At 46.5% G+C, this 18,746-nt stretch overlaps 1 protein-coding gene across 5 annotated transcripts in view; it reads left to right on the forward strand.

Moving 5' to 3' along the window:
• The first annotated feature begins 917 nt into the window (after nt 1–917).
• Cabin1 (calcineurin binding protein 1) overlaps nt 918–18,746 on the forward strand; it is a 122,052-nt gene continuing 104,223 nt past the window's right edge. For 2 of the 5 annotated variants that reach the window (XR_005497345.2, XM_063279580.1), the window contains exons 1-8: nt 919–1,214; nt 11,127–11,200; nt 11,650–11,742; nt 12,167–12,280; nt 13,065–13,199; nt 15,113–15,293; nt 16,338–16,467; nt 18,028–18,177. Coding sequence is in view for 4 of the 5 variants with exons in the window: in XM_063279580.1 (XP_063135650.1) it covers nt 11,198–11,200; nt 11,650–11,742; nt 12,167–12,280; nt 13,065–13,199; nt 15,113–15,293; nt 16,338–16,467; nt 18,028–18,177 (806 nt within the window). In the remaining variant the exon portion in view is untranslated. Of the gene's footprint in view, nt 1,215–11,126; nt 11,201–11,649; nt 11,743–12,166; nt 12,281–13,064; nt 13,200–15,112; nt 15,294–16,337; nt 16,468–18,027; nt 18,178–18,746 lie in introns of all 5 variants that reach the window. The other 3 variants (XM_039099132.2, XM_039099130.2, NM_053575.2) reach the window with 3 other exon arrangements.

The raw sequence follows: 18,746 nt of genomic DNA on the forward strand, positions 1-18,746 counted from the left end.
ATGGTTGTGAGCCACCATGTGGTTGCTGGGGATTGAACTCAGGACCTCTGGAAGAGCAGTCAGTGCTCTTAACAGTGAGCCGTCTCTCCAGCCCACTATGGTTATCTAAATCATCCTTGGAGTCACTAGCCACTTTAAATTCCAGTAGCAAGGAGCTCCTCCCCAAAGAGCTTCATTAATTCTCCTTATTGGGAGATTTTTCAACTCAAAACCTGGCAATCTTCTCTGACACTTTTCTTAAGCGAGTCTGCTCCCATGCTCTTTTGTATTAAAGCCATTTGAGTTTCTAATTCTTTCAGTCCGACTCTAGTTCATACATTTAATACCTGCCTTTGGGAGACAGGCAGGCTTATCTCTGTGAGTTCGAGGATAAACCATAAATACCGAGTTCCAGACCAGGCGGAAGAGGTTTGGCCTGGGCCCTATGTAGTCCCGCCAGCGTGTCACTTAGGTTTTCATTATCTTCAGAACACCTGCTCCAGGTCTTTGGCAGCAATACCCTTGTTTTGGTGACTGCGGGGGGCCCAGTTTGCAAACACGAGTTCATAAAGCACGCGTGCAAGTAGTAGTGTGTGATGGGTGGGTGGGGTCCACCTTGGCAACCCAGAGACCGAGGCAGGAGGATAGCCACAAGTTCGAAGCTAGTTCGGGCTGCACTAGTGAGACACTGCTTAAAACAAACAACAAAAACCAAAGCAAATAAAACAAAACTGTTAAGTCCTGTAGGTAGCAGAGTGCAGAAGCAGCCAGCCAGCTTCCCGATGTGCGCGCCAGACACACACAGCCTTCAATGAACCTGCTGGTCGGCCCAGACAGTAAGTGGCTCAGGCACCCGCTCCGATTGGCTGACAAGGCCACACTCCAGCCAATGAGAGCGTTCCTTGTTGGTCCGTCGCGCTCAGGAGTCCGGTGCTCCGGCCGTTGCCCTGGAGACGCCGGAAGAGTTCCGGGGAGTGAGGGCTCGGAGGTCCGTGCAGGGCTCCGGTGAGCGCGAGGAGGTGGGAACACGCGACGCCCGCTCTCCATTACGGGCGCGGTGGGCCGAAGCCTGGCTCGAGACCCGAAGGCGCTGACAAGGACCTTCTGGCCACGCCTGCTCCTCCGCGCGCCCCGCCGCTGCGCCCGGAGGCGCCCAGGGTGGGTCACTGGGACCGCAGCTCGAAGCCATCCCTTTCTGTGCGTCCTTTCATTCACCTTCACAGCAGCCCAGAGAGGTGAGTGTGGTGTTAATGCCATTTATAGGAGTGGAAACTGAGGCTGAGGGAAGGTTTTAAACGACTTAAAGTTCCGGTGCGGCTTACTCTGACTGCAGCCATTCTTCTGAACACCCTCTATGGAGGAGGCAGGTAAAACGACTTTACCTGGCGCTCTCACGTTTCTGCACTTGTGGATTTGGGGGCTGCTTAACTCTTCAAGATGTGACTTCTTAGAGGTCAGCAGTGTGGCCTATTGAACCTCATGTGGGTAAAGTTCCTTCTATGTGATTGATTACTGTGCTTAGACATAGAATTTAGAATGGTCTCCTTCGGGGGTTGACAAACTCTTGTAGATATATTTTATAATATGTTGTAGAGTTAATTAAAAATAACCAATACTAAAAAAAAAAATAACCAATACTTTTAATGGTAAGTGTTTTAGATTTGGGATGACTGTTGCTCAATTATGTTTCATGAAGAAGGCCAAAGACAATATATCAGACAGTGTGTCGCTATAATTTTATTTATAGATACTGAAACTTGAATGGAAATATTTTTCGTGTAATTTTCATGAACCAAGGGTTTGGTCAGTTGGTTGTTTTCCTCATTTTTTTTTTTTTTTTCGGAGCTGGGGACCGAACCCAGGGCCTTGCGCTTCCTAGGTAAGCGCTCTACCACTGAGCTAAATCCCCAGCCCCTTTCCTCATTATAAATGTAAAAACAAAACAAAACAAAACAAAAGCCATCCTTCTCTCTCGGGCTGTACAGTAGCAGTGGATGGAGAACCTACAGGCCATGTCTAGTTCAGAACTTCACATCATAGAGGGAATGGACGTGGAGAGGGGCATGTGGGCTAAGTCAGTTTCGCACACACAGTTCTACCCTAAACTTGAGACTGCCAGAAGATGGGTGTCTTAGTTAGCATTTTCCTGCTGTGAACAGACACCATGACCAAGGCAATTCATAAGAACAACATTTAATTGGGGCTGGCTTACAGTTTCAGAGGTTCAGTCCATTACCATCAAGGTGGGACTGTGGCAGCATCCAGGCAGGCCTCGTGCAGGAGGAGCTAAGAGTCCTACATTGTCATTTGAAGGCTGCTAGCATAATACTGACTTCCAAGATGCTAGGACTAGGGTCTTGAAGCCTATGCCCACAGTGACACACCTCCAACAGGGCCACACTTCCAAATAGTGCTACTCCTTGGGCTAAGCATATGCAAACCATCACACCAGGTGTAGTGGCTTGTGTCTTTAATCCCAAGCTCTCTGGAGGCAGAGACAGGCAGATCTCTGAGTTCAAGGCCAACCTGGTTTACAGAGCAAGTTCCAGGACAGTCATAGCGAGACCCTATCTTGAAAACTCCCTTATCCTCCCCCCTCCCCCCAAAAAAGATCCCCAGGCTCCTAGACCCTAGGAGGCCCCTTTGTTGCTTATCATTAACTGGATGACAGTTCTGAGGGGCTTAAAGTGCTTTTCTTTATTATGATCTTGAGCAATGGAAACTGTTCTTCAAAGAGTTTGGAAACAGACCCTCTATGTCGGTGCATGCTTTTAGTCTCGGACCTTAGGAGGAAGAGGCATGTGGTTCTGTAAATTCCAGGCAGCCTGGTCTATATAGCAAGTCCAGGCCCAGTCAGCTGGTGCTACGTAAATTCTGTGTTTTAAAAAAGAAGGGGGTTGGGGATTTAGCTCAGTGGTAGAGCGCTTGCCTAGGAAGCGCAAGGCCCTGGGTTCGGTCCCCAGCTCCGAAAAAAAGAACCAAAAAAAAAAAAAAAAAAAGAGAAAAAAGAAAGAGGTGGGGGTTGTCTTGATAATTTAAAATGATTAATGTGTTATTCTTAGAAAACTGCAACAGCTAGGCTGGGAATTGATAAATGATTATAGATTAAACACCCCAATTTGAAAATCTGAATTTCACCCAAGTCCAAAACTCTTTGAGTGCAGAGATGACTGTGGAAATTCTGCATCATGAAACTTTGACTCTTGTACAAGTTATTAAACATTTTATGTAAAATTATCTTCAGGCTATGTGGCTAAAGTATATGATGAAGTAAATTTTGTGAGAAGGATGCCCTTGAACTTGCACCGTCTCCCAGTGCCTCTTTCTCCTGAATGCTGGGATGATGGGACAGCAAGCCCAGCTTTAAAAAAAAAAGTATTTGATTGATAGGTTCTCTTCTGTCTGAGGGGTGTGTGGGGCGTGAGTGCCACAGCAGCAACTGGAGGTCAGAGGACAGCTTTGTGCATATTCCAGGGATAGAACTCAGGTTCCTTTACCATCTTAGCCACCTCGAAGCTGGTGACGGTGTTTGCTGCCTGCCAAGCCCGAGTTACCATAAGCACCACCTCTTCAAGGTCACACTGTGTGCCAGCGTTGCCCCACTGAGGTCCAGGAACCTTTTGGGGAGCAGGCTGAAATTGACCCTAAACCGTAGCACATACACACTTGAACACAGTTCTGGACCTAATCTCTTTGTTGCTGCATGTACTGGTTGGTACCTCTAGTTTCAGCCATTAAGGCTTTATGTAGCCTGTGCTAATATACTGTGCGTACTAATGGCTTACTGTGTGTGTACTAATGGCTTACTGTGTGTGTATATTTTGTGTTTATAATATTGGTTAAAGCTTATACCCTTCTTAGAAGGTTTTTTTTTATACTTTGTTCCTAGGTTTTTCTGAATGGTGCTTAGTGCCATCTTGTCTTGGTGTTTCTATTGGGACACCTTCGCATAGCTGAGCCCTACCTGAGGAGAAGTCCATTGCATTCATGTTCACACTTTGAGTTGTGCTTTACAATTTTCCCTGCATACGATGCGGATCTCTTACTGAGGACTTCATCTTGTTGCTCCTGTGAATGGGATATTTGCTTATATGTATACATCGATTTTTATATTAATCTGTAAATTATTTTAATTTTAAAATTACGTATGTGTGTAGGTCTGTGTGTGTGTGTAGGTCTGTGTGCGTGTATGTTCACGGGATGTAGATGTCCAGGGAAGCCTGGAGAGTGCACCAGCTCTTCAGGAGCTGGAGTTACAGATGGCTGGACCTACCCGATGTTGGTGCTGGGAACCAAACTGTGTCCTCTGCTAGAGTACTCGATGCTCTTCTCTGCTGAGCCAGGCTCCAACTCTGTACTCATTAGCTAATGGCTTACTGTGTGTACTAATGGCTTACTGTGTGTGTACTAATGGCTTACTCTGTATGTACTAATGGCTTACTGTGTATGTACTAATGGCTTACTGTGTATGTACTAATGGCTTACTCTGTATGTACTAATGGCTTACTGTGTGTGTACTAATGGCTACTGTGTATGTACTAATGGTATACTGTGTGTGTACTAATGGCTTACTGTGTGTGTACTAATGGCTACTGTGTGTGTACTAATGGTATACTGTGTGTGTACTAATGGCTTACTGTGTGTGTACTAATGGCTTACTGTGTGTGTACTAATGGCTTACTGTGTGTGTACTAATGGCTTACTGTGTATGTACTAATGGCTTACTCTGTATGTACTAATAATGGCTTACTGTGTGTGTACTAATGGCTTACTGTGTGTGTACTAATGGCTTACTGTGTGTGTACTAATGGCTTACTGTGTGTGTACTAATGGCTTACTGTGTGTGTACTAATGGCTTACTGTGTGTGTACTAATGGCTTACTGTGTGTGTACTAATGGCTTACTGTGTGTGTACTAATGGCTTACTGTGTGTGTACTAATGGCTTACTGTGTATGTACTAATGGTGTGTTGTGCTCTGTTACTGAGTTCTTTTATTAGTGTATGGGTTAGTGGATTTTTTAAAAAGGTATTCTGTTTTATTATTGGCAATTAGTACCACTTTTCTTGGGTTTCTTTTTGTTTCTTTGTTTTGTTTTGCTTTATTTTGGTCTTGTCGTTGTTTCAAGACAGGATTTCTTTGTGTCCCCTGTCTTGGAACTCACTCTGTAGACCAGGCTGGCTGGCCTTGAACTCAGAAAGACCCACCTGCCTCAACCTCTAGAGTGCTGGAATTAAAGGCATATGTCACTGTCACCTAATTAGTAACACTTTTACTTCTTAGTCAACTCTTTTTTTTTAACATAGAATCTCACCATATAGCCCAGGCCAGCTGTGAGCCCACAGTCTACTGCCTCAGCCTTCCATTGCTGGGGTTACAGTGGTGAGAGTAAATGTAACCTTTATACCCATGCTTAAACCTCAGTTTGCTTTTCTTGTCCGCACTGCATTGGCCGATCGCCCTAGTGCCGTAGTGGATAATAGCAGAGGTAGTGGTCATCTGACTTTATCCCTGATAGCAATGGAAATGTGTGAAGTGCTTTCCATTAAATACTCTTCTGGCTTCAGAACCAAGGTATACATTTCTATTTTATCATGATAAGAAGTTATTCTTCTTTTTGCATCTTTTTCAAAAGATTTTTGGTTGTTCTTGCTTATCGCTATTGAATTTGATCATTTTTTAATCTGAAGAATAAATTCATTTTAAATTACCTTATTGTGTACCTGCTTGACTATATGCGCACCATGAGCATACAGTACCTGCAGAGGCCAGAAGAGGGCACTGGATCCCACGGAACTGGGTTACAGGAGGTTGTGAGCCACCTGATATGTGAGCTAAACCTTGGTCCTCGGCTGGAGCAGCCAGCACAGCCAGCGCTTTTAAATGCTATGCTGTGTCTGTATGGAAATAACTGATGACTCTTTCCACTTAGATGACGTAATCGTTTTCATTTTTATATTGTTATGTTTCTTTTATTTTAGATTGATTTGCTTTTGTTAATGTAGACAGGGTCTCACTTTATATATAGCTCAGGCTATACGTGAGCTTAATCTTCCTGCTTGCTGGCCATGACACCTGCAGTGTTGTCCATTATACTTAAACAATTTTAAATAGATGGCTCTTCCTCCTTGTTGTTGACAGTAGTGAATAATGGCCCACGTACACACATACATATGTATTTATATAAGCATATGTGTGTATTGCTTGCATGTGTATACAGGTTTGTGTGTATATTTCTCTCTCTCTCTCTCTCTCTCTCTCTCTCTCTCTGTGTGTGTGTGTGTGTGTGTGTGTGTAGGTCATTGATGAGTATTGGAAGTCATGCTCCATTTTTTTTTTCTTTTTTTCGGAGCTGGGGACCGAACCCAGGGCCTTGCGCTTGCTAGGCAAGTGCTCTACCACTGAGCTAAATCCCCAACCCCGCTTCATTTTTTAAGACAGGATCTCTCGGGCTGGAGAGATGGCTCAGCGGTTAAGAGCTCCGACTGCTCTTCCAGAGGTCCTGAGTTCAATTCCCAGCAACCACATGGTGGCTCACAACCATCTGTAATGAGATCTGATGCCCTCTTCTGGTGTGTCTGAAGACAGCTAGCTACACTGTGCTTGTATACATAAAATAAATAAATAAATATTAAAAAAAAAGACAGGATCTCTCACTGAACCTTGACTTATCAGTAGCTAGACTAGGTGGCCTGAGAGCTCCAGGGGTCTTCTTGTCTCTGCTCCCTAGTTCTAGGCTTACAGATGATGCTGGAGCTCTGAACTCAGGACCTCATATTTGCACAGCAAACTTTATCATTGGAGTCTCAGCCCTTAGGCTTTGATCAGAACTCTCTTGGTTTTAATAACGTATATGGAAAGGTGTGTGTGTGTGTGTGTGTGTGTGTTGGATGGTGTGGTGGTTTGAATAGGAATGGCCCCCATAGACTCTTGTGTTTGAATGCTTGGCCATGGGGAGTGACACTGTTAGAGGGCATGGCCTTGTTGGAGGAAGTGTGTCACTGTGGGGGTGGGCTTTGGTATCTTCAGTACTCAAGCTATATCCACTAACACAGTCCCCTTCTGCCTGTGGATCAAAATGAATTCTTGGCTCCTTCTCCAGCACCATGTCTGCCTGCCCTCCCATGCTTCCCACAGTGACAGTGGACTGAACCTCTGAAACTGTTAGCCAGCCCCAATTAAATGTTGTTCCTTATAAGAGTTCCTGTGGTTGTGGTACCTCTTCATAGTAATGAAACCCAAACTAAGGCAGGTGGGCATACACTTGCCACAGTATACATGCAGGGGTCAGGGGACAGCTGGGTGGAGGTTGGTTTCTTTTCCATATTTATGTGGGTTCTGGGGATTGAACTCGGGTTGTTAAAGCTTGTGCCTTTTCAGGCTGAGTCATCTCTCTAGCCCTTCACCTTGTTTTGAAATCAAGGTCTCTCTTGTTTGCTGTTGTGTTTATCAGGCTGGCCAGCCGGGGCCTGTGAGCTTCCAGGGTATCTCCTGTCTTGCTACAGGAGCACTGGGGTCAGACATGAGATTTCTGATTTTTAGTATGTGTATGGGTATATGTGTATATGCAAATGGTGCAGGTGCCCCACGGGGCTAGAAGAGGGTGTCACATCTTCTGGACTTGGAGTTACAGGTGGTTGTGAGTTGCCTGACAGGGGGACTGAGCCTGTGTCCTCTACTGGAGCTGAGTACTCCTTAGCACTGAACTCTCTCTTGGTCCCAGCCCCATTATCTTGCCGCACTGTTACATTAGGAACCAGATTTCAGTGTTAGTTTTGGAGGGTATAATAATACTCAAGCCACAGTATTCTCCAGTCACCCCTTCTTTGTTCTGAGCACACTGTGTAAAAAACATACATGAAAATTTGTTGTTGTCTTAATAAAATGTCAAATGTTAGATTTTGCCAATAAAGTCTTGGTAGCCATGTGCTAGGGGGAAAGCCTGCTCGCTCAGAGAGGCAGAGAGAGCGCTCAGCTGACCTTCCCCCTCAGTCAATGTCCCGAAGAGAAAAATAAGTTCTCTTTCTCCACTTTGTCTCAAAATCCCTCAAATTGAATGTCCCTCCCTTCTACTTCCTGTGTGCCTCACTATCTGTCCTCCTGACTTCCTCTCTATGGTTTTTCTCTATGTTCTTCCCTGTCCACTGGTTGCTTGCTCCTCCTCTTGACCTATGGTTGACTTTATTTAATCCTGTTTATAAAAACCAGAAAGCTCTTGGATTAGGAGTGTGTTCTAGGGCTGAGCCACCCCATAACTAGAAATAGGTTTTCCCAGTGAATAGCAGAATCTCTGCGTTCACAGTGTGAACAACAAATGCTTTTCGTTCGTAATGCCAAAGACAACAATAATAAAATAGTGGTGATAATAAAGTCACAAGGTGTGGCTGTTTCAATGGCACCAGTTTGCCAGGTGCTCCCACTTTTCTTTTTTCTTTTTTTTTTTAAGTTTCAAAAAGACTTTCTTTAATAAATAAAGAAAATAACTTTAAAGAGTAAACTTGTAGGTTGTGGTGATGGCTCACCAGTGAAGAGCACTTATTACTTTTCAGTTTTCTGGGTTTGCTTCCCAGAGCCCACATGGTAGCTCACAACCGTCTGTAACTCAGGTCAGGGGAATCTGATGGTTTCTTACTTCCTCCGTGTTGTGGTTTGCCCTGGAGTTTTCTGTATTTTGATGCTAATTCCACTGCCCCAAGGACAGCTGCCTAGTCTCGGACTCAGAACTCAGGTGACTTCACCAGAACCACCTCTCCATTGAATTTGTAAAGTACAGGTGAGGCAGGTACAGGATAGAAGGAGGCCTGTCATTGGAGGAGAAGGAAGGATGGGTGGGAGAGAAGTTTGAAGGAAGAGGAAGAGACTAGGAGAGAAAGGAGGAGACAGAGGAGAGAGAGAGAAGGGAGAAGCCATGGCAGGTGATGTTAAGATTCTGCTCTGTGGCTGGAGAGATGGCTCAGTGGTTAAGAGCACTGACTGCTCTTCCCAAGGTTCTGAGTTCAATTCCCAGCAACCACATGGTGGCTCACAACCACCTGTAATGGGATCAGATGCCTCTTCTGGTGTGTCTGAAGACAGCGACAGTGCACTCATAGTAAGATATTCTGCTCTGTGTATTTACAGGTTGTTATCAATGTTCCTAAGGGATGGATGGTACCGGGCTTTGTATGTTTAAGTGGGCAATTATATCTTATCAATTGGATCTAAGATTACTGTGTTGTGTGCTCTTTTAAGGAGGGTTTGAGTGTAGGAAAGTTCGAGGCTGGGATGTGTTTCCGCCAAGATATCTAGCAGATATTTTGGGGCACCGAGGTGCAGGACCTAGCAGGGTGAAAGACTACTACTCTTTTATTTTTATATTTTTACAACAACACCTCAGGTACCAGGTACACACATGGCCACTTTCCTTGATAACTGTGGCTGAGGTGAACACAGATTCTTTTCTCTCATGCTAGTTACTAATATTAACTTTAGGGTACACATTACGAATTACACAGCAACCTTTTGCTATGGGGACTGTCTCCATACAAGAGCATGCCTCTGGCAAAGGATGCCTTCACTCCTCTCCACAGGAGAAGTGCAGCAAACACCTGGTGCCGAGCCCCAGTTCTACTTCATGCACGTGACATGTCCAGGTTAGGGAATCACCGTGATTTTAACCATGTGCGGCTTGGGGTGTTGACTGCTTCACTGCCCTCTCTCAGCCTGGAGGCAGAAAGCAAGGCTTCCAGGAGAATGCTCCTCCTGGAGGAGACCGAGCTCAAAGTACCCTGAATCCAGCTGAGTGGGAAAACATCCCAGGGAACCAAGGAAACACTCCTAGGGGACACACACACACACACACACACACACACACACACACACACACACACACGTTCCAGGGCTGCTCTCAAGGGTTAAGAGACCACAGCACAGTTTAAGAGATTTCCTGAGAAGTAAGGAAGTTGATAGAAACAGAGTCACCTCCGTGAAAGCTGTTGTGGGTCAGACTGCTGCTGGACCTGGGTTTGAGAAGCGAAGCTGCAGAGGGGAGAGGGGAAGGGGCAGTACTGGGTTTGTGTGATCAAATGGACACATGGACAGTAGTCCAGAAAAACTGGAGAGCAGGTCACAGTTCTGAACTGAAGCTCCTGGGAAAGTTGGGAGTGCCCTGCCTGACACGGCAGATGGTCAGATGATAGGTTGGAAGGGGGCTCTTGCCAGTGCTGTGCTAGGTGGGTGTCAACCTTTTTCCTTAGTTTGGTGTGTCTGGTACATTCTTGGGCCTAGTTTTCCTGGTAACACTTTACTATGCTCATGTGCTCCTACAGTCCTAGGTCACCTCATACATTTATAAGGTGGCAACCTTTCTACTCCCAGAAATAAGTCATTTATCTGTCTGTGTTGTGTGGCTTGTGTTAGACAGATGTGCAGTTCACATGTTCACCATGAATAGCCATTCTCCATTCTCAAAATGGGAGTCAAAGCTGCTTGTAAAATGGAGTTTCTGAGGGCAAGGCACAGCCTATAAAAAACCTGTATTTTACACAGTATAGCCTTAGGGCAGGGCACAGCCTGATGTCGGCATTCTCCTTCCCTGCTGATCGATTTCGTCTATTCCAGAGATGCCGCACACCTGGTTGCAGACACTGTTGACTACTTTGCATACGACATCGATCGTTTGGCTTAGTGTTACAGGTTCTTCACGTGCGTGCTCCAGGGTGTTACTCTCTGTGAATGGAGGCTGTTCCTCAAAGACTTTCCACAGTTTATTCATTATGGATGTCCTGTGGCCCCACCTTTTAGCTCTTAGAATAATGCTGTGCCCGTTTATAAGCAGGTTTTGTTGTGGACATGTTTTCTTTTCCTCTGAGTGGGTGCATAGGAGTAGGGTTCCAGATCATAGGCTAATTCTGTCTGGGATTTTGAGAACCTGCCAATGTGTTTTCCATAGGGACTGTTTTATATTTCCAGGAGCAACATAGGAAGTTTTAATTTCTCTACTGTCTTACCAATCCCATCATCTTTTATAGCCTTCAAACTGGTTTGTCTTCTTGTTTGTTTGTTTGTTTGTTTGTTTGTTTTTTTCCTAATATTTCTGAGACAGAGGTGGGCCCGAGTACTGTGCCATTCCTGGCTCTTCTGAACCCCTTTGTCCTGTATCCTCTTTAGGGACTGTCAACTGGCACATCCCCCACCAGTGATGGGAAGTGATCCTCCGTGGTGGCGCTGAATCTCTGAATATGGTAAGGCCTATGTTGTTGGTGACAGTGTTTGTCACTCTGCTCCTGGGGTTAGGGGCATTTGTCCCGTGCAGCCTTTCTTCCTGGAAGGCTGTTGGTGCACCTGTGGGTGAGGATGCTTGTCTGGCTGCTGCTTGTAAGTCATCAGTCACACTGATGCAAAGACACGAAATTGATGTGTTTTATTGGAGTTGTTACTATAATATCCTGGTCTTCTGTGTTGAGTAGAAATTGAGGCTCCCAGCCTGTGTTCTCTTTGTGGGGGACAGTGTCCAGGATATACTTTCCACTCTTGGTTGGTGTCCCAGAGACAAATTCTCATCCTGGAGTTTTCCTCGGGGTGATTGTTGGTGGTTCTTTCTCCACAGTTTTTCATAGCTGAGTGTATATTCTGAAGCATAGATTGTATTCATCTGAGCACTGTGCTGCTATTCCTCTGAATTCATTTCTAGATTCGAATTGCAGCCTTAAATGCCAGCTCCACAATTGAAGATGACCATGAAGGAAGCTTTAAAAGTCACAAAATCCAGACAAAGGAGGCTCAGGTATGCAGTGTGAGATCTTCTTCCGAGGAAGCTCTCGATGCTTATTTTAAATGAATTCCACTGTGTCCTTAGTGGAGTTGTAAGTGGGGATGGCATGGTGAAGATGGCTGGCTCTCTACCTTGCGTTGAACTTGTTTCATGCAGGAGACAGCCACACTGAGAACTGTGTGCCCTGCTCTTTGTGTTGTTGTCCCTTGTCCACCCCCGACTCCCACCCCTGGTGCATGTGTGTGTGTGCAGGACTCTTTCCAGTAATGAGGTCTGAACACTGAGTAGTAGATTTTCTTTGACTGTAGAGGCTGTAGCTGACAATTAATTTAGCAGTCACTCATAGCCTTCCCTTTACATACATTTTTTTTTTTTTTTTTGATTTAAAAGGATCAAGTTTTGTGTATTGTGAAAACATCTCCATCTTGGTTTTCAGGAAGCAGAAGCCTTTGCCCTATACCACAAGGCCCTGGATCTACAGAAACATGACAGGTTTGAGGAGTCTGCCAAGGCCTACCATGAACTCCTGGAGGCTCGCCTGCTGCGAGAGGTGAGGCACTAGTTGTCTGGGCTTTGTTTTTTTGAGACAAAGTCTCACTTTGAAGTCCAGACTAGCTTGAAACTCAGGGTTCTCCTAGATGCTTGGATTACAGGCATGCACCACCCTTCCCAGTGCTTTTCAGTGTCTGTCTCTCTGTTTTACACATGTGGACATATGTGTAACGTGTGTAAAACATACGTTTGTTTGGTTTTAGTTTTTTTCTTGAGACAGGGCTTCATGTGGTCCATGCTAGCCTTGAACTGCCTATGTAGCCACAGCTAGCCACAGCTAGCCTTGAAGTGACTGATTGTCCTACCCCTACCTCCTGCGTGATGAGTGCTGGCTATCCTGGAACTCTCTGTGGACAGACAGGCCTGTAACTATCAGAGTTCCGCCTGTGTCTGCCTCCTGAGTGTTGTGATTAAAAGTGCATACTGCCATGCCTGGCTGCTGTTTCTGTTTTTAAAACACTTGTCCCTGAATAGGGGGAACTGGCTGGGCTGGGTTTTCAGAACCAATAAATGTTAGCAGCTAAACTGAGCATTCAGATATGGCAGCAGTGGTAGAGAGGGGTCCCTGTCTTTCTTTGTCACCAACCTTCTGCAGAGTGCTTCATGGTGGTTTGGCCTCTCTTTATGTGAAAGAGCTATTGGGTCTGCTTAGACCCAATATGTAGCACCTTCATTTCCAGGTGAAGCGGATCTAGCTGTCTCAAGCAGGAAGCCAGCATCCTATCGGTCGCTTGCTGCGGCTGTAGGGCCGTGGTGTCACTTTTGCCTCTGTCTCCTCTCAGGCAGTTTCATCCGGAGATGAGAAGGAAGGGCTGAAGCACCCTGGACTGATACTGAAATATTCTACGTATAAGAACCTGGCCCAGCTGGCAGCCCAGCGGGAGGACCTGGAGACAGCCATGGAGTTTTATTTGGAGGTATGGAGATGGTAGTATTCAAACTTCCTGTTTAGGAAATTGATGAAGAAGGGACATGAAGCGGTCCTGTTACCTGAAGAGACTTTGTAGCGGTGTCCCCCCAGCCAGGCTCCTGAACCCGAGGCATTGACCACAGAAAGGCCTGGAAGGCAGGCAGGGTTAGAGACTGAGACGGGCTGCAGTGCAGAGGACGAGTGTCAAGTCCTCTGCCATCATGTGGCTTATTCCAGTGCACTTGATTATCTCGCTAGTGAGAGGAGACAGAGCTAACCCTGGGCCTTGGGACCTGTCTGTAGGCCAAGCCGGGCAGGGCTGAGGCTGGAGGCTCACATAGCAGGTAACAAGGTGGTGATCTAGGGTGAAGACCGGAGCCTGACAGCCGTATCTGGTGGACTCTAGTCATAACGACGCTGGTGATATTTCTGTTGTCATCTCTGTTGTGTGTCCCATAGTGTGCCAAGATCAGTCTTCTGCCATCTTGAGAGAAGGGTGAACCTAGCCTCATTTCAGTGATGAGGACCCAGGCTTATTCTGCTAATGAGTGTTGGAACAGTGATGAGGACTAAGGTCTTCTCTGGCTCTTCAGGAATTCTGTTAGATGCCTGTATTATTCTTTGAATTCTATTCCTTTTACTTCTTTTGATATCCTTTAAAGGTTTAGTATGTCGTTTCATTATGTGTGTGTGTGTGTGTGTGGGAGAGTATGAGTGTGGGCATTTGCTAATGCTTTGGCTTCAGAGCCTCCCAGAGCTGGAGTTACCCGTGGTCGTGAGCTGGCTGAGGACCAGAATCCCGTCCTCTGCAAGAGCAGATAGGACTCCTGACCTGTGAGCCACCCTTTCAGCAGCTCCGGAATTCCACCCCTTGAGTATGCGTGTGCACATGCCAGAGGTCAATGCCAGCCTCAGGAACACGTCCAGCTATTTTAGTTCAGGGTCTCTTACTGACCATGAGCTCAACACTTAGAACTCGTCTGATTGGCCAGTAGGTCTCAGAGAGTCACCTGTGTCTGCCGCTCCAGCCCTAGGGACAAGCATGGTCAGCATGTTCATGGGTTTTGAGGATCAAACTTGGGTTCTTGTGTTTGTTAGGCAAGCACTTTACCAGGGGAGTTTCCCCCAAGGCCCTCTTTTGCTTCTTGACTTATTAATATGTAAGGGACACACAGATGTTTCCATTAGCACAGTATGTTGAGAAAATGTTCTAAGCTAAATAAATTAGCTCCTGTAACATTTAAAAAAAAACAAGTTTCGTGAGGTAGTTGACCTGTATTCCAGGGCTGATCCCCCTCCTCTTCCCGAGTGTGGGATTGCAGACAGGGGCATCCAGCCAGGTTTATTATGTAGTTTGTATGTCTTGAGGATTTCATTATGTAGCCTATGCTGTCCTGAAACAGACTTTGTAGCTCACGTTGGCCTTGAACTTACTGTCCTCCTGCCTCAGCCTCCAGAGTGTTGGGACCACAGGTATGAGTCATCAAGCTCTGTTTCATGTGGCTCTTTTTTTTTTTTTTTTTTAAAGATTTATTTACTTATTTATTATAAGTACACTGTAGCTGTCTTCAGACACGCCAGAAGGGGGCACCAGATCTCATTACAGATGGTTGTGAGCCACCATGTGGTTGCTGGGATTTGAACTCAGGACCTCTGGAAGAACAATCAGTGCTCTTAACCACTGAGCCATCTCTCCAGCCCATCATGTGGCTCTTTAAGTGTCATTTCTCTGGGTCTTGGAAACGTGACTCTAGGAAAGTGAGCCAGCTTTGTTAGTTGTAAGTAGGGACACTGCCTTGCCATTTTCCTAGGTGATTTAAACAGCTGGACCAGTGCCGTGTTCCTTTTCTCCCCACCTTGTGTGTTCAATGTAAAATCTAATGCAGTGCATACATGAACCTCTGCTTACACTGCTTTTAGGCCGTGATGCTGGATTCCACAGACGTCAACCTTTGGTACAAGATTGGACATGTGGCCCTGAGGCTCATCCGACTTCCCCTGGCTCGCCATGCTTTTGAGGAAGGGCTCCGGTGTAATCCTGACCACTGGCCCTGCTTGGACAACCTCATCACTGTTTTGTACACCCTCAGCGATTACACAAGTGAGTCGGGCAGAGGAGGGAGGTTGACTTGGGTACGCTAGTAGACGTTCTGTCAAACCAAGGGAGAGTGGAGAGGTCCTTGCATGCCTGACTCATTCTCTTTCCCAGTCCTCATTTAAGTTACCAGTTTGTGACGAGCTGTTACATCTCTAAGGGACTCCTCCTGTTCCCTTTGTGTACCGTCTTTTTGGGCTGCTGTCCCCCCCCACCCCCGAGAAAAAGTCTCCTGTCATCCAGGCTGGTCTTGAACTCACAATGCCTGCCACATCGAGCAGCTTACGGGAGACATTTATTTCTCATAGCTTTGGAGGCTAAGGTTAAGTCTAAGCCTTAAGATCAGGGTGCTAGTAGATCGTGCCTGGGTCTGCCTCCTCCTTGCTTGATGGGGATGGGGTTGGAAGAGAAGAGGGAAGGTGGGAATACCTCACACGTATGTGACACTAGAGGTATAATTCATCCTGAAGCAGAATTCTTCTCTACCCGTGGGCCTGTTAAGCCAGAGAGTTTATGTGCTCTAAAATACAGAGGTGGACATTTGTAGGATAAGCATTTCCTTGTCTATCCCAAAAGTGAGACATAGGAAAGGGAGTGAAAAGTTCCAGATAAGCCCAGAACTTGAGAAGGCAGATCTCATTGTGAGTAGCTTCAGGGGTAATTTGATGCTCTGCCCCCTAGGCTCACTGGGTGGCAATGTCAGTCTCATAGCCGAGGTGTCCCGATGTCAAGGCTGTTTTCCCATTAGTCAGTGCGCGCCCATGGTGGGAGCTTAGACATTCTTTGCAGTGGTTATTCAATCTCGAATCTCGGGGTCAGGGCTGTACAGGAAGGTCACACAGTCTGTTTGCCTCTGGCACTGGGTGTTCTCAGCTGTTCTGGTCTGTTCTAGACCCAGCAGTCTTTACGGTCTGTCCCACCATCACTGTTGTGCATTCTTTGATTCCAGTGTGGGAACTTTGTCCTAGTGTTGACCAGCAAGGCTAGAGCTCTGAAGGCAGTCTTAGCTCCTGAACTGTTTCGTTTGGTTTTGTTTTGTTTTCCTGCTAGCATGTCTTTACTTCATCTGCAAAGCACTGGAGAAAGACTGCCGCTACAGCAAAGGCCTGGTTCTCAAGGAGAAGATTTTTGAAGAGCAACCTTGTCTCCGAAAGGACTCACTCCGAATGTTCCTCAAATGGTAAAGCCTACATCACATCATGTGTGGTTAGGAAGCATCAGGAGCAACCGTCATCCCCTTCACTGCCCTGATGTATGAGTGATTGGAGACCCTGAGCGCCAGGGCTTCATCACCTGGCCGTCCTCATCAACTAGCTTGCTTTAACCTGCTTGCTTTTTGTTCGGTGGAGTTAGGTGATAGGGATTGAACTCAGGGTCATAGATCCTGCCAAGATTTTTTTATCAGTACTGCTCAAATTCAGTATCCCAAACACACCCTGATTGTATGCCAGCCCCTGCCATGCCCAGAGCAAAGCTCCCTCCTACCTGTACCATCCAGAGGCCCCTGCAGTCTGGGCCCTCCCTCTCTCCCTTTGCCTCTTGCTTTTCCCTCTCAGCCTCCTTTTGTCAGAGCTGCTTCTGATCCCTGGGATTCCTCCTGGCCCTTGTGTGAGCATCCTGTGTCTTCAGTCTGTCTCTGACAGATTAACCTCCTTTGCTGCTGGTTTTATGTCTACTTATGTCTACTTCTGTGTCTCATCTGAGAGAAGGGAACCTCAATGGAGAAAATGCCTTCCTAAGATTAGGCTATAGGGGAGGCTGGAGGCCATTTTCTTAATTAGTGATTGATGGGGGAGGGCCCAGTTCACTGTTGGTGGTGCCACCCGTGGGCTGGTGGTCCTGGGTTCTTTGAGAAAGCAAGCTGAGCAAGCCATGAGGAGCAAGTGAGTAAGCAGCACCCTTCCATGGCCTCTGCATCAGCTCCTGCCTCCAGCTTCCTGCTGTGTCTGAGTCCCTCAGTCATGGCCTGTGGATGTATAAGTGAAGACCTGGTTGTATAAGGGAAGTAAACGCTTTCTTCCCCAAGTTGACTTGCAGTCATATTTTATCACAGGAGTAGAAAATCCTCAGATACCTCCTCGGCCATGTTTGCACGTTTCTCCTTAGCACTGCAGTTCTCTGATGTTTCCTCTGCAGCGTTCTGAGCTCTGTGCCCCTTCACAGTCTCTCTAGCCAGAAAAGCCTTCTTGTTGGTCAGGCGTTCCCTGGCCCCTCTCAGGTCGTTCTCTATAAGCCTACGCTGTGTTCATGATGTCTTTAATGAACTACTGTTTCGGTGAGATCCTTAAGTCTCTTGAGTGGTGGCTGTATGACACAGTCCTGCTGGAGCCACCACGACCGTCTGCTCTGGTCTTATCTCAGGCTGCGAGTGGTCACCTGAGACCCTGAGACCCCCATCTTTCTGTATTTGGGGACACCATTGATTTTGATGAACATATTTATTTAATAACTTTGTTGGAACAGGCGATCTTTTCTTTCCTGTGGCTCTTCAGACACAAAGGTGCTAACTTTTAACACACCTGAAAACTCTTTGCCCCATGTAAACTGTGGAAGGAACAAACTGTGTGATTTCCAGTGTATGTAGGTGTACGAAGGCTGATAACCGTCCATTTGAGGTCAGTCCGGTTGTAATTTCTGTTCAGGAAATACCAAATTACTGATTAAAGGGTATCACTGTCTATAAAATGTTAGCATTGGCTCTAGCTTTAACACTCTAATCCCCCACCTTACACACTTGCAGTGACATGTCAGTTCACGAGGTGTCAGTGAATGCAGCAGAGACACAGGCCATTGTAGACGAGGCTCTGGGGCTGCGGAAGAAGAGGCAGGCGTTGATCGTGCGGGAAAAGGAGCCAGACCTGAAACTAGTGCAGCCCATCCCTTTCTTCACGTAAGTGTCTGGTTTCTCCGGGGATGTCAGGTTGGCAGCCCAGGAGGGAGAAACCCCAGGCTAGACCTGGGGCCAATGGGAGGGTAGGGGAGTGCACAGAGCCTAGAGAGCTGGAGTCCTGTACCTGCTTGCAGACTACTAAAAGCCGCTTAGCTCTTTAAGCATGCCCAGTGCGTAAGCTGCTCACCCTGACACCAGGAATGTCCCTTCTAGTCTTCTCTGTGAGAAGGGGAAAGAACATTAACATTTGGACCTGGGACTCTAGCGTTTGTCACAGGGTGGACGCTCATGGCTGTTGAGTCTGCTCATACCAGGGCCAGATGAGATAGATGTTCCTCTTTAAGATGGGTCCCAGCATAGCCTTTGTGAGCTCTGTTATGTATAACAGAGCTCCTTCCTGGACAGAGAGCTGGTTTGGTGGTACACTGGAGTTGGGGTAGGAAGCTTTGCATTCTGGCATTAAAAATGCTTTAAGGGGCTAGGGATTTAGCTCAGTGGTAGAGCGCTTACCTAGGAAGCGCAAGGCCCTGGGTTCGGTCCCCAGCTCCGAAAAAAAGAACCAAAAAAAA

The sequence above is a fragment of the Rattus norvegicus genome, chromosome 20 (genome assembly GCF_036323735.1).
Source record: "Rattus norvegicus strain BN/NHsdMcwi chromosome 20, GRCr8, whole genome shotgun sequence".
Classification (NCBI taxonomy): Eukaryota; Metazoa; Chordata; class Mammalia; order Rodentia; family Muridae; genus Rattus; species Rattus norvegicus.